General features: G+C 36.3%; 1 protein-coding gene across 3 annotated transcripts in view; it reads right to left on the reverse strand.

The window, feature by feature from the left end:
* Positions 1-13,887, reverse strand: part of LOC124721320 (elongation of very long chain fatty acids protein AAEL008004) — a 331,184-nt gene that overhangs the window by 18,589 nt on the left and 298,708 nt on the right. For all 3 annotated transcript variants that reach the window (XM_047246231.1, XM_047246232.1, XM_047246230.1), the window contains 4 exons: positions 7,155-7,211; positions 6,922-7,027; positions 3,474-3,610; positions 1,492-1,671 (listed from right to left, as the gene is read on the reverse strand). In XM_047246231.1, coding sequence (XP_047102187.1) covers positions 1,492-1,671; positions 3,474-3,610; positions 6,922-7,027; positions 7,155-7,211 — 480 coding nt within the window. The remainder of the gene's footprint in view (positions 1-1,491; positions 1,672-3,473; positions 3,611-6,921; positions 7,028-7,154; positions 7,212-13,887) is intronic.

Genomic DNA, 13,887 nt, shown 5'->3' on the forward strand with positions numbered 1-13,887 from the left:
ATGATTTCCCACAACATATCAGCCATGGAGAGAAAATACTGTTTGCAGATGACAGCAACATAGTAATCACCAGCGAGACACCAGCACAAATGTTGGAAAATTCTACTGAAGTGCTAAGCGATGTTCACAAATGGTCCCAGGAAAACAAAGTAGCTCTCAATGTAAAGAAAACAAATACAATATGCTTTAGAATGAACAGAAAACAGAGCCCCTTAAATTTAAAACTAGATAACATCTCCATAGATGATGTACCTACAACAAAATTCTTAGGGTTGCACATTGACAGCCAAATGAAGTGGAATGAACATGCTATGAAACTCTCAAAAAAGATATCCACAACATGGTATGCGCTTGTATCCATTTGCAGTAGTGAATATTTAAGGACTGTATACTTTAGTTATGTTCATTTGGTACTCAGTTATGGTATTATTTTCTGGGGAAACAGTGCTCAGAATTTACAAACAGTATTTAAAATGCAAAAGAGAGCAGCAAGAATTATAACAAAAAGCACTAAGCAGGCCCACTGCAGAGAACTTTTCAAAATGTTAGAAATTCTAACTGTTCCTTGCGAATTTATATTCCAAACCATAGTGTACATCAAGAAAAATATAAAAAATTATAGCACAAATAGCAGTTTTCATAACTACAGTACAAGAACAAGTCACTGTCTTCACCTAGACAGAAAGAATAAACATAAGACCCAAAATAGCTTCTTGTATGAAGGTGTAACACTGTACAATAAACTGCTAAAGAAAATAAAAGAGGCAGATAATGTGTACTACTTTAGGAAAAATCTTAAATTGTTTTTGCAGGAACACTGCTTTTACACTATAAGTGAATTCCTTAGTACAAAATGATTGTAAATAGCTTTTGTTTCACAATATTTTGATAAGGAGCAAAAATGACTGTAAATAACTTATATGTCACAATGTTTAACTACATGTAACAACAAACTGTATAAATATATGAATGTATGCAACAGACAACATCCATACATTTTAAAATGTCCACAGATGGATAAATAAATAAATTAATTAATTAACCTCAGTTGGTAATGTTGTTTTGACTACAATTCAGAAGGTTTGCTGGACAGCCCTAACACATCCTCAATACAGTCCCATTCTCTTGCCATGAGAGTTCCATATTTCTAGAGCCCTGAAGGAAAACGTTTATGGCCATCAATTTGCTTTGGATGAAGAGGTGCACATCTGGGTACAATCACGGCTCCATAGGCAATCACAAACATTTTTCCATGAAGGCAATGACTGTCTTGTCTCACAGTGGGATAAATGTACCAACAATTATAGTGATTACTTTTGAAGTAATAAACAGTGTACTTACTTTTTTCTATCTATCTAGTTTTCATTTGACTGCCCCTTATATTATAGGGCTGTATGTGCTGACCATGCTGCAGACATTCTAAAGTTTTCTATGGTTTTTGTTCCAGATTTAGTGTTATTTTTCTTTTCCTTATTAGAGTTTTTTTCCTACCTGTGGTTCAGATTTCTCTTCTCTTCGTGATTTGCTCTTGTAAGCTTGATTATAAAAATTCGAAAACAGGAAATAGAACATGACAGCATGCATTCCAATCCACCACACAAATGCCTTGGGATAGTTGCAGTCTATGAACAATAGCTGGAAGGCATGTACCATTATTGCTACAAACTGTACCTGCAAACATAAATATTTGTTTTGCGGCTTCAATTATTTATACATAACAAAGTAACAAGATGACAAAAGACATCTTAACTTTCTAAGCAACTCAAAAGTCCTCTGGGGTAAAAGCTACTGGTGTATCTGGTAACAGTAAAACAAAATTAGAGCTAAATATCATTCTGTTTTGAGATAACAAAATACAAAGTGAAGGTAACTGTTATTTTGAAATGGGGGAAAAGCAAAACTTACACACACACACACACACACACACACACACACACACACACACACACACATGTGCATTAGAGCTTGTAAGACAGTTACATTCAACAACTGGCCACTTCACAATACTGCAAATCGCAGGGATAAACACATCAATAAGTTAGTGTATGCTGACAGTTTTCACTGATTGGTGTCTTTTAGAACCATATTTTGAGAGACTTACATCAGCAAGGAAGTTCTTAACCCATATAGCTTTGTCATAAATATAACATGCTGTGTTAATAATAATTATCTTCTAGGCATTTTTAAACAACAATATTATGAAAAGGAAAGTTGCTACTCGCCATATGGCAAAGATGTTGAGTCGCAGATAGGCAAAACAAAAAGACTGGCACAAACAAAACTTTTGGCCATTACGGCCTTTGTGACCAGTACACACACACACACACACACACACACACACACACACACACATACACACACACACACATAAAGTCATGAGTGTGCATGCATGTGTGTGTGTGTGTGTGTGTGTGTGTGTGTGTGTGTGTGTGTATTGTTGATGGCCTTAATGGCCGAAAGGTGAGTAGTGACTTTCCTTTTTGTAATATTGTTACATTCCATCCAGGCATTTTAAATAGTTAGACAAGTTAACTGCAGTTCCACAGTGGATATATTCTTTAAATAAATTTGTTATAAACAATGCACTGTTTTCAAAACGACTAATAATATCTGTAACTAAGTTACCAAACAATAACTGACTGTACGTGCTCTTCATTAAACCTGACTTTGGTTTGAAAGGGGAGAGTTATACTATCACAGATATTTTCATGACTTTCTCAATGATTTAAATATGCCCAATGGCTAGCAAAGTCCACTCTAAAAGCAAACCAGTGATGTTCCTTCTTGACAACTCTTTCTTGTATAAAAAATATACTTTATTTAAAGATTTTAGATGGCTCCATGAAGAAAATGGGATCTTTTATGAAAATGAACAGTTTCACTCAAACAAACAAAAATATATGGTATATAAAATCTAAATTTCACATGTTAATGTGATACTATAATAACATTTAATTAGCATGATGCAGATTTCCAATTATCATATTACTTTTAGATGTGCTTGGAAAGTTGCACGGTCAGCCTCTGTTTAGGCAACTTCAGCACTGGAATTGAAAGATTAAATGAGGCTGTTTGTAAGCCTTGTCCAACATCTTAACAATTATGCCTTTACATGTTTACAGATAATAGCTTTATTCTCAGAATGTAAAACATTTTCCTCATTTTATTTGCTTTTACTGTGTTTGTTGATTTTTGTATTGTAGAGATTAAGTAGCTTTTATTGTTATTCACTGAACTGGCATCTCCTAAACACTGGCTTTGTTTCAAGTTCTCGGTCAAGAATCTCATAACTGATGTGTTTATGAAAGATGGTGGTTTTTAACATTAGATAATAAAATTAGGAAAGAGAGAATGGTTCTTCACCCATAGAAAAATGAAAATCATCAAAATACAAAAACAGGAAATAATTATAGCTGGTGTAAGAAAACTTTCCTTATTGAGAGAATAAGCATTGTAAACCAGTTTTAACTTACCATTTGGAAGGCAGTGAGGTATTTTTTCCACCAAAGGTATTTTTGATATTGTGGGCCCATTGCAGCCAACAAGTAATAAGTATACATAATAATGTGAACAAATGTGTTAACCAGTCCAAAGAAAGTGCTGTGGCCTCCTAGAATTGAAACATAAACAATAAAACGTGTCACTATCATTTGGTATACTCCAAAATTTGTGAAGTGCAAGTCAAAATACTGGTAAGGTCTGCTTCACATACAAAGAGTTAATATGGGTAATTTGTAAATTAAATATAGGGTTAGGTGTTTTACAATAACTTTGTGCAGATTTTGGTCAATATTATCTTTTGGTAACCAATTTTATTAAAAAAAGAAAGTTACAATATTTCAGAGATGAAATTAAAAGAAAACTGCTGGCTGTGTACAGGAGAGCAATCTTACTGATTCTAAAAAAAAATTACATTTTCACAACTGAAATTGCTGCTGGATTATCTACGTCAGATGATTTCTGTGATAGTTTTCAGAATACATAACATTTACAGCTGAAGTGGATATTTGAGGTTTTGATTGAACAGTCAAACAGTTTGGGAGAAAAAAGTCCTGATTGCTGACTATATTTTCTTAATCATCTAGTCATACAAGTCTTTTTAGTATTTTGGAATATGTTCTAACTGTCTCTTCACTGTACTGCTTCTCTTCATCTGAGAAGAATTGTCTTCAAAAACTGCCATAGCAGCGTCTCCATTTGGAAGGATTTTACCATTTCCTTTATTGTCAGATTAAACTACCTTGAGTTCAATTTCTACCTTCTTATTACACTTGCTGATATCCATAAGGTCCTCATAGTTCACTTTCTCACAATTAGAGTTCAGAAACTCACACACATTCTCTTCAGTAAAATAAATGAAAACCATTTGAGGCACCATGCAATACCTCTTCAGTTTCACTGGTAATTTCACTGACCAGTTTATAATTTGAATATGATTAAGCAACAGCCAATGTGTTTCTGTGCATACCTATCACAAATTTTAGAGTGAAATAATTTAATTGTACTAGTTACCATCCTAATGTCAAACTATCACCAATGTGTCCTGATGGTACACTCACCAGCTGAACCAAATGCTACAGCAAGCTTAGAAAAATTCCAACATTGTGACAATAGTACCCTGATCTATGGGTTGTGGTATACGTCTGGTCTAAGAAGACAATAATGGAAGGTTGATGGCTGTAAATATTATCAACAAAGAGGAGAATTTTGAAAGGAATTATTTATTTATCAGAACATTTCTTCAACTCATTTGTAGTTCATTATTAAATGATTTAATGGAAATTAAAGATATCATGCCAATTTTTTACCTTTACTGGACATGCAACCTGTTTCTATTAAATCTCTTCAGTACTCTCAAATTTTCTGAATGATAGACCAAATGAGGTTTTAATTTACAACCACCTGAAGTGTTTTCTATGAAAACACAAGTGCATTGATCATTAGCGGTCTTAAAAAGGCTTTAGTTTAGAAATGGGTATATGTATGGTAAGGCATTCATTTCCAGAGCAAAAATTGAACCTGTTTCAGTCAGATGTGTATCCTTTCTGTCACAATGTATTTCAATCTTACTTTAATCTATTTGGTTCCAAGTTATTCTCTTGGACTTGCTAACTCATTAGTTTCATATTATGGAAGCCAAACTCTTGCCTGAAACAAAGAAACCTACTTCTTAGCTACAGCTTGAATTACAACTCCAAAAAGAGGCATCACCAGCAGTTGCTGGGAAGAATCTATTGACTTATCTTTGTTACCATTTGTTCTTAGTGAAATTTAGTCACTCTCATTTCAGTGAAGTAGATTGGACATTGAGCTTTTTTCAATTTATTCGGCATTGTCACTAAAAGTACTCACTGTAGATTCCATAAGTCCCATAGCACATGGACTCTCTATGCTCACCTTACTCACAGTAATTCAAATCATGTAACCATTTTTTAAAATGACTGCCATACATTCCTTGACATCAAAACATTCACATGCTATTCTTTCTCGTGTACTTTGAAAACAGACCCTCTCGCATGCCCATGAAAGCCACATAGCAATGATTTGACGACAATGATAAACAAGCTCATAAAATTGTACAAATATACAGTATTACTGAAACTTACTGGCAAATTAAGAATGTGTGCTGGATCAGAACTTGAACCTGGGTCCTTTGTTTTCTATGGGTAAGTGATCTATGAACAGAAATATCCAAGTATGACTCATGATCTGACCTCACAGCTTTACTTCCACCAGTACTTTATCTCCTACCTTCCACACTTCAAGGAAGTTCTCCTGCATACATTGCAGGCCTTGCAGTCTTGTAAGAAAGAATATTGCAGAAACATGGCTTAGCCACAGCCTGGGGGACTTTTTTCCAGAATTAACTGTCATTCTGCAGTGGAACACGCACTAATTTGAAACTTCCTGGCAGATTAAAACCCTGTGCCAGACTGGGACTTGAACCTGGGACCTTTACCTTTCATGGCCAAATGTTCTGCTGACTAATCTGTCCAAATATGACTTATTTTTGGAAATATAATGTAAAAGGGTAGATAAAAAAATCTACTCACTAAGTGGTGGCAAGAGAACACACATATAAATGTACTGAAACTTGCAAGTTTTCGGAGTGAGTGGCTCCTTCTTCTGGCAGAAGGATTGCAGGGGAAGGAAGATGGGTGAAGGAAAGGGACAACTATGGTTTAGGAAGTGTTTGAAAAAGTTGCCCAGGTCAGGGGAGACTTATTGGACAAGATGAGGATGGTTTCCTTCTCATCCTGTCCTGTAAGTCTCCCCTGACCGCAGTTCTGGCTGACTTTTTCAAACTTTCCTTATTTCCTAAGCCTCACCAGCACTTTTCTTTCAGCCATCTTCCTTCCCTTTCAAACCTTATACCACAGAAGGAGCCACTGGCTATGCAAATTTTAATGTCTTTATATGTGTGTTCTCCTGCCACCCCTTGGTGAATAGATTTTTTATCTGTTATACTACATTATATTTTCAAACATGACTCATGACACACCCTCACAGCTTTACTTCCACCAGCACATTATCTCCTATGCAGGAAAATTTTTGTATTGTTTGGTAGGTAAGAGAAGAGTTACTGGTGGAAGTGAAACTGGGAGACTGGGTCATGACTTGTAATTGGATAGCTCAGTTCGTAGAGCACATTCCAGTGAAAGCTGTATGTCCCAGGTCTGAATTCTTATTTGGCTCCCTTGTTTTAATCTACCAGGAAGTTTCAAATTAGTGGGCATTCTGCTGCAGAATGGAAATTCATTTTGCGTACAGTATTATTTTTTGACTAATTGGCAACTAATGAGGCATGTGTTATATACTCAGCACACACTTTACACGTGAATAATAAAACAGTGAAAATGCAGATAACAGAAGCACATACACCAGGGTTTTATTGCATTTCATTTTCTCATGCTTATTTACCTGGTGTAAATTTAACTCCAAACCAAACACTCATAGGCATTACTCCATGGTGAATTACATGCAGTGTTGACACATGACTGTTCTTTTTCCGAAGCACAAAAAAGAACTGAAAGAAAAAAGACAAAACAAGTTATTTAAAATTTATTATTCAAGTAACATTACAAAGTCAAGAAATATTGTTGTTTAAATGTAAGACTGAAAATTACACAATGGAAAATAAATAAGACACTTACTGTATCAAAAAATTCTGTGAACTTGGAGAAATAATACCACCAACATGCATGGACCATCTGCAAGTAAATTCATATTATGATAAGTTTTCAAATACAAAAGACTGTCTTACAAGTGCCAAACATTTCAAGGTCCTTTTATACCGATTTGATTCTTATGAACTATGTTTTATACTACATTACACTGTGTTTTATACAACATATTGAGTTACATTAAATCTTTTTTTTTTTTTTTTTTTTTTTTTTTTGAAAGCAATGTTAGTAACATGACAAATAAGCCATGAATTGCATATCAATTATAGAATATGAAATGCTAACATATTGGAACATTTGCAACTAACAAAAAGCCAAGGTTCCAATGGTAAAGGAATTATGCTTTATTTATCAAACTATATGCACAAATGACAGCAATATGGAGTTCTTGGAACATAGAATCACAGTAGCAATTGATCTCATGGTCTGTTGAAACTGGTGGTTTCATCCATTTTACACCAACTCAACAGCAAAAACATCAGTGCTGGCAAATTATGCATGTCTGCCTTATGTAATCAACGATACTGGCTCTAAATAATACTGGCAACACAAACTTCAAAAATGTTATAAATAAAATAACTGTTTATTGATCAATTACTGCTTTCATAAATAATTTGTAACTCATACTGAAAATATTCTACTCTTTGGTTTATTTATGAGATTAATTTAATCCATGATAATTTAATCCATGATAACTCATTTCAACAGACCATTCCTATAGCCACTATGAGCTGTTCATGTGAACTAAATAAAATAACAATGGAGGAAAAAGTAAGAGCTAAAATGCATTAATTCAAACCCGCCCTGCAAAGAAATAGTTTCTTTCCTGAATCGTTATCATACAAGCATTCCATGAAGACAATAATCACAGATGAATCAGAATTATTAATAGTTTTTTTCCTACACATCCAACATAATTTCAAGCTGCTGAACTTCAAAGCAGTCTCATTTCAACAATTTGCACCATTTCACAGTTACCAAGAATTATGCGTGTCAGACATTCAGCAACATATTTCATCATTTTCTTCTTATTTTCTTTATGGTCTCTAAGCTACAGATATAGGATTTTCTCATATTTGCTGCATGTTTATGTATTGTGCATTCCAGTTCAAACCTGCAGATAGTTTCTCTGTGATCATTGTTGAAAGCTAGCAACAGCTGTCCAGCTCTCCTCATTTTATGTGCCCAACTTGCTTGGTGTTTTGCACAATACATCTGGCCACAATCTGTTAAAGTAAATAGTTGTCTAACTATGACCTAATTTTTGTTATGTTTCTTATACATTAATTGCATTTGCAGTTTCTGGGCGTTATACAGAGACTCTTTCTTTCTGTAGTTGCTTAGTGTGGTTTAGTTAAATGTGGATTCTTTTTTTTTTCAGGACCCCAACCACTTTGCAACTTATCATATACACTATGTGATCAAAAGTATCCAGACGTCCCCAAAAACATACGTTTTTCATATTAGGTGCAATGTGCTGCCACCTACTGCCAGGTACTCCACATCAGCGACCTCAGTAGTCAATAGACATCGTGAGACAGCAGACTGGGGCACTCTGCAGAACTCACGGGCTTCAAATGTGGTCAGGTGATTGGGTATCACTTGTGTCATACATCTGTAAGCGAGATTCCACACTCCTAAACATCCCTAGGTCCACTCTTTCCGAAGTGATAGTGAAGTGGAAACGTGATGGGACACATACAGCGCAAAAGTGTACAGGCCGACCTTGTCTGTTGACTGACAGAGACCGCTGACAGTTGAAGATGGTCATAATGTGTAATAGGCAGACATCTACCCAGATGATCACACATGAACTCCAAACTGCATCGGGATCTATGGCAAGTACTATGACAGTTAGGCAGGAGGTGAGAAAACTTGGATTTCATGGTTGAGTGGCTGCTTATAAACCATACATCATGCCAGAAAATGCCAAATGGTGCCTCGCTTGGTGTAAGGAGTGTAAACATTGGATGATTGAACAGTGGAAAAATGTTGTGTGGAGTTACGAGCCACAGTACACAATGTGGTGATCCAATGGCAGGGTGTGGGTATAGCGAATGCCTGGTGAATGTCATCTGCAAGCGTGTGTAGTGCCAAGAGTAAAATTTGGTGGCTGTGGTGTTATTGTGTGGTCATGTTTTTCATGGAGGGGCTTGAACCTCTTGTTTTTTTGTGTGGTGTTATCACAGTACAGGCCTACATTGATGTTTTAAGCACCTTCTTGCTTCCCACTGTTGAAGAACAATTCGGGGATTGTGATTGCACCTTTCAACATGATCGAGCACCTGTTCATAATGCATGGCCTGTGGTGAAGTGGTTACATGCCAATAACATCCCTGTAATGGATTGGCAGGCACAGTGTCCTGACCTGAATCCTACAGAACACCTTTGGGATGTCTTGGAACGCTGACTTCATGCCAGGCCTCACTGACCAAAATTGATACCTCTCCTCAGTGCAGCACTCCATGAAGAATGGTCTGCCACTCCCCAAGAAACTTTCCAGCACCTGGTTGAAAGTATGGCTGTAAGAGTGGAAGCTGTCATCAAGGCTAAGAGTGGGTCAACACAATATTGAATTCCAGCATTACTGATGGAGGCCGCCACAAACTCGTAAGTCATTTTCAGCCAGGTGTCCAGATAATTTTGATCATATAATGTACATCCAATGCTACACATATTAGTACAGTTGTTTACAGTCTTTGACTGATCTTGTATGTTCACTTCTTGGAAAACGTACTCGTAATTTTTCCATATGTTGTGCCTGCTTTTGGCTTCATATTTCATATTAATTTAATTTTTTGTATATTCATTTATAGACTTAATTTCATTGCTTCCAGGTATAATTAATGGAATGCATCTTTAATTTCTGTCTTACTCTGAACTAATATGATTATTTCATCAATGAGCTATATATTCTTACCTGATATCCTATCTCATTTTGCTTCTCAGTATCTGTTTTTAAATATATCTTTTATCACCAATGTAAATAATTTTGCATCTATTACATCCTACCAGCTAATATTCCAGTTGATTTTTACCAATTTGATGTCTTAATATATGCTTCATTTTATGTTGTTTTTCCTAATCTCTGTGTAACGTTAATGAATTGCACATTCTTTCCTATCATTTTCATCATTGTTATTACTGCCAAAAGTACTACTGTGTGGAAGTAATTTCAGAGTGCCCTGCACACTCCACTGTTGTAATCTATAACTTTCTGGATAAGTATGCCTGAATATGGATGTACTCTACTGTCCTGGAGTCCATTCTAAAGTCTGTGTCTTCACTTGTTTTGACACAACTCAAATTTTTATCCTAACTATACTGTGAGTGTTCTCACAAAGAGTTTATAAAATTGTAATATCAGTCTTATTGTCAGTTTTTCAGCAATACTTGGATCTTCTATGTTGTATATCAACATAGGTGTTGTAGGGTCCTAACTCTTGTGAAACTTCTTTTTATTCTAAAAATATACTGAACAATAAATTCAGATATTTTATTAATGATTACTTTCCTTCTTTTTAAATAACTGGCAGTTCTTATTTTTTTAGTCAGCTCATTGCTTGTATAGTTCCTCATATTGAATGCTTGGTATTTCTCCGACAATGTATTGCAGATTCTATTACAGTAACGATTATCTTTTTAAGTTGCTTTTTTTATTTATTTACTTGGAAATCTTGTGTTCCAGTTTGTGAATATATCACAGCACATGGAACAGGTCAGGCCAGTTTCGATTCTTAAAAGCCAATGTAGACTACTTCTGTTATTCACATATATATATATATATTTCCTGCAACCCAAAGCATTACATTGACTGTTTATCAATGTGTTCATTTCCCTGTTATACCTGACTCCTTGTTTGAAGATTTTATGTCGCTATTTGAGTGCCTCAGATTTCCTGCTTTAGCTCTTTCCTTGATGTCTTGTTAGATTACACATATTATGATGTTTCTTTAACCATTGTTAATATTTTCTTCTTTCTAATACTTGGTAATACCTTAGGTTTCTTAGCGGTGTTGTCTTCCTCTCCAATACTTTTTCACTGAACTCTGGGTTCTGTTCTTCCAACAGGCTTTGACCTATTCTTTACATATTGTATTTGATCAAAAAGTCCACCAGAGTTGTAGCAAGTTGCAACAGAGCCAGCCACAGGCAGGTTACCTGTTGCAAAGCAAAACATGGCCAACAGGCATTGTGAAGCAGAGCCAGCTGGGAGCGATACAGCAACAGCTGACACTGCTATATGCTAGCAGAAGGACGGAGCCTTTCATCACTTGCCACTACAGAAATGTTTAGAGCATGTGCCTTAAGCCCTAAATGAACATAGTCTGGAGCATATAAGTACTCAGCCATTCATGTACTAAAATATTCTTGTCTCATTATCACAGCCTACACCATGAGCCTGTGACACCTGGAGTGACATCCTGGAATGCAGTACAGGATCTGCTGTTCAACCATGAGGCAGAACAGCCTGCACTGACTCATGAGTGAGCCACCACCAGAGCAGAGAGCAACGCCATTGGTGGAGGGAGGTCATGGCCATCTCCACAGTATTGTCAAATGTGCCACCATGCAGTCATCACAGTTGCAGCCAGAGATGTCACTGATAGTGGCATTTGATTGATTCCACACTCGTCCCCACTCTTTGCGCTATCAGAAATGACAGACATCTATTGTTTCGCATGAGAGGCAACTGGACACCTCCACTAAGCTGTTCCTGATACAACTGAGGACTAGAATAAAGAAGTTAATTAAACAAATCTACTGTCATCCTGACATCCAATTTCACTGCCCACGTGTGACCATCATAGGGTCATCTAACACTCGTGTCACATCACTGACATCGTCTTCTTAGAGCAACATCTGAACCTACAGCCTACAGTATGGTGAATGGTCATGGAGAAAAGATTTGATGGTTGTGTATTTTGTAAATTAGATTTTATTATGAGTAGAGAGCCAGTGGATTTCTCTAGTTTTAGAGGTAATGGAAGTCAAGTGGTGGGCTTAGGCATCAGAAACTGCTGATGGCCTTGCAAAAAAATGTTTTGAAGCTGTTAAAATTTTGCTACTTAATTGTCCATTCCTACATCCGTATGAATGTAGTACTATTTATCCAGGGTCACCTGGCAACACTATGACAGTTAAGCCTCATTACAAGATGCATCTAAGGTGTACACCTGTGCGGCAGTGCACCAAGTACACAAGTCTGGGACTGCAGACTGGTTCTGGTAGGCCTGTTACATTGCATGATTTATACAGGATATACCTACCATGAATCGGCGCATGTGCACTAGACAGCAGTAACACATGGAACTCGAAGGAGACTGTTTTATTTTAAAGTTTTTCATACAGACTAAAAAAAAATTGTAAAATAAATTATTAAATTACATACTTAAAGAGGAATCTGATCGCCATATTACAGAAAGATGCATGCTAAACGGAAAGTACACTTACTTTTCTTTACACCATATTCACAGCCCACTTGGTATGCAAAGTTTTTCTGAACTGACACTTCGATGCAACAATGAGCAAATGCAGCATTCCTCTGTGGGAGAGTCAATACAGGCAGGAGAATTGTCTTGGCCAATAATGCCAGCTCTCTGAAACCAATCCTACCAAGTGACACTCCACTCTTCTGTCAAGTTATGGAACTGGTACAAGTGAACAAGTCTTTTATCTCTGAAGGTGGGGTTGAACAAATTTCAGCCATACATACTAAAGGAACCCCATCCTATTGTAAGTCAGTATACAAATACATTTCTGGGTATATTTATTTGGCTGCTGTCATACATGACAGAATAAAAAAAAAAAAATAAAAAAAATTCTGCCACGTATGATAATCGCACAGCTATACTATGACACTGAGTACTTTAAGTACCCTACTGTACTTTCAATGTACTTAGTACAAAGTGATTTTTAGATCATCATGTCTGGCAGACTCTCAAGAGACAGAAACATAGGCAGAAAATGAGAATCTGGTGCATCTGAAAGAAACAGAAAGGCTGAGATGATTATATCGAACCGAGCTATGAGTTTGAGTAAGATGAAATTTCTTAAGAAAACTTCAGGTGTAACTGCTCCCGAGGCCTCCAATGAAGCTCTTATTCAAGTGTCTTTATCCCAGAGGATCTCATGGATAAATTAGGCACTGGACGCTACTTTTCAAAAACTGATTTGTGCGACGCATATCTTCAAATACTGCTTGATGAAGAATCTCAAAAAGTGTGTGTAGTGAATGCTCATTTGGACTTGTTTAAATATTTGTGTTTGCCTTTCAGCAGTGCTTCTGCACCTGCCATTTTTCAATAGTATTTGGAACAGCTGACTGCACAAGTGCCAAACTGTTCAAACTATTTGGATGACATTGTCATAGCAGGTCGTACACCTGAAGAACGTACTGCAAATTTATGTACTTTCTTTAATGTGTTGTCTGAAGCTGGACTGGACAAGTGTGATTTTTTTAAACCTGAGTTGCAGTATCTTGGTCATGTCATAAACAGTCAAGGTGTGCATCCTCTTCAGTCGCATTTGTTAGCCATATGACACTTTCCAGTTACTCCCAGTGTCACAGAATTGCAAACTGTTTTAGGGAAAATGAACTATTATATTCAGTTCATAGCAAATGCTGCACAAATTGCAGCTCCAATTTCTTCCATCACAAGAATGTCCCCTTTGTTTGGACGAATGAGTGCCATATAGCTTT

This window comes from Schistocerca piceifrons, chromosome X, assembly GCF_021461385.2.
Source record: "Schistocerca piceifrons isolate TAMUIC-IGC-003096 chromosome X, iqSchPice1.1, whole genome shotgun sequence".
Lineage (NCBI taxonomy): Eukaryota > Metazoa > Arthropoda > Insecta > Orthoptera > Acrididae > Schistocerca > Schistocerca piceifrons.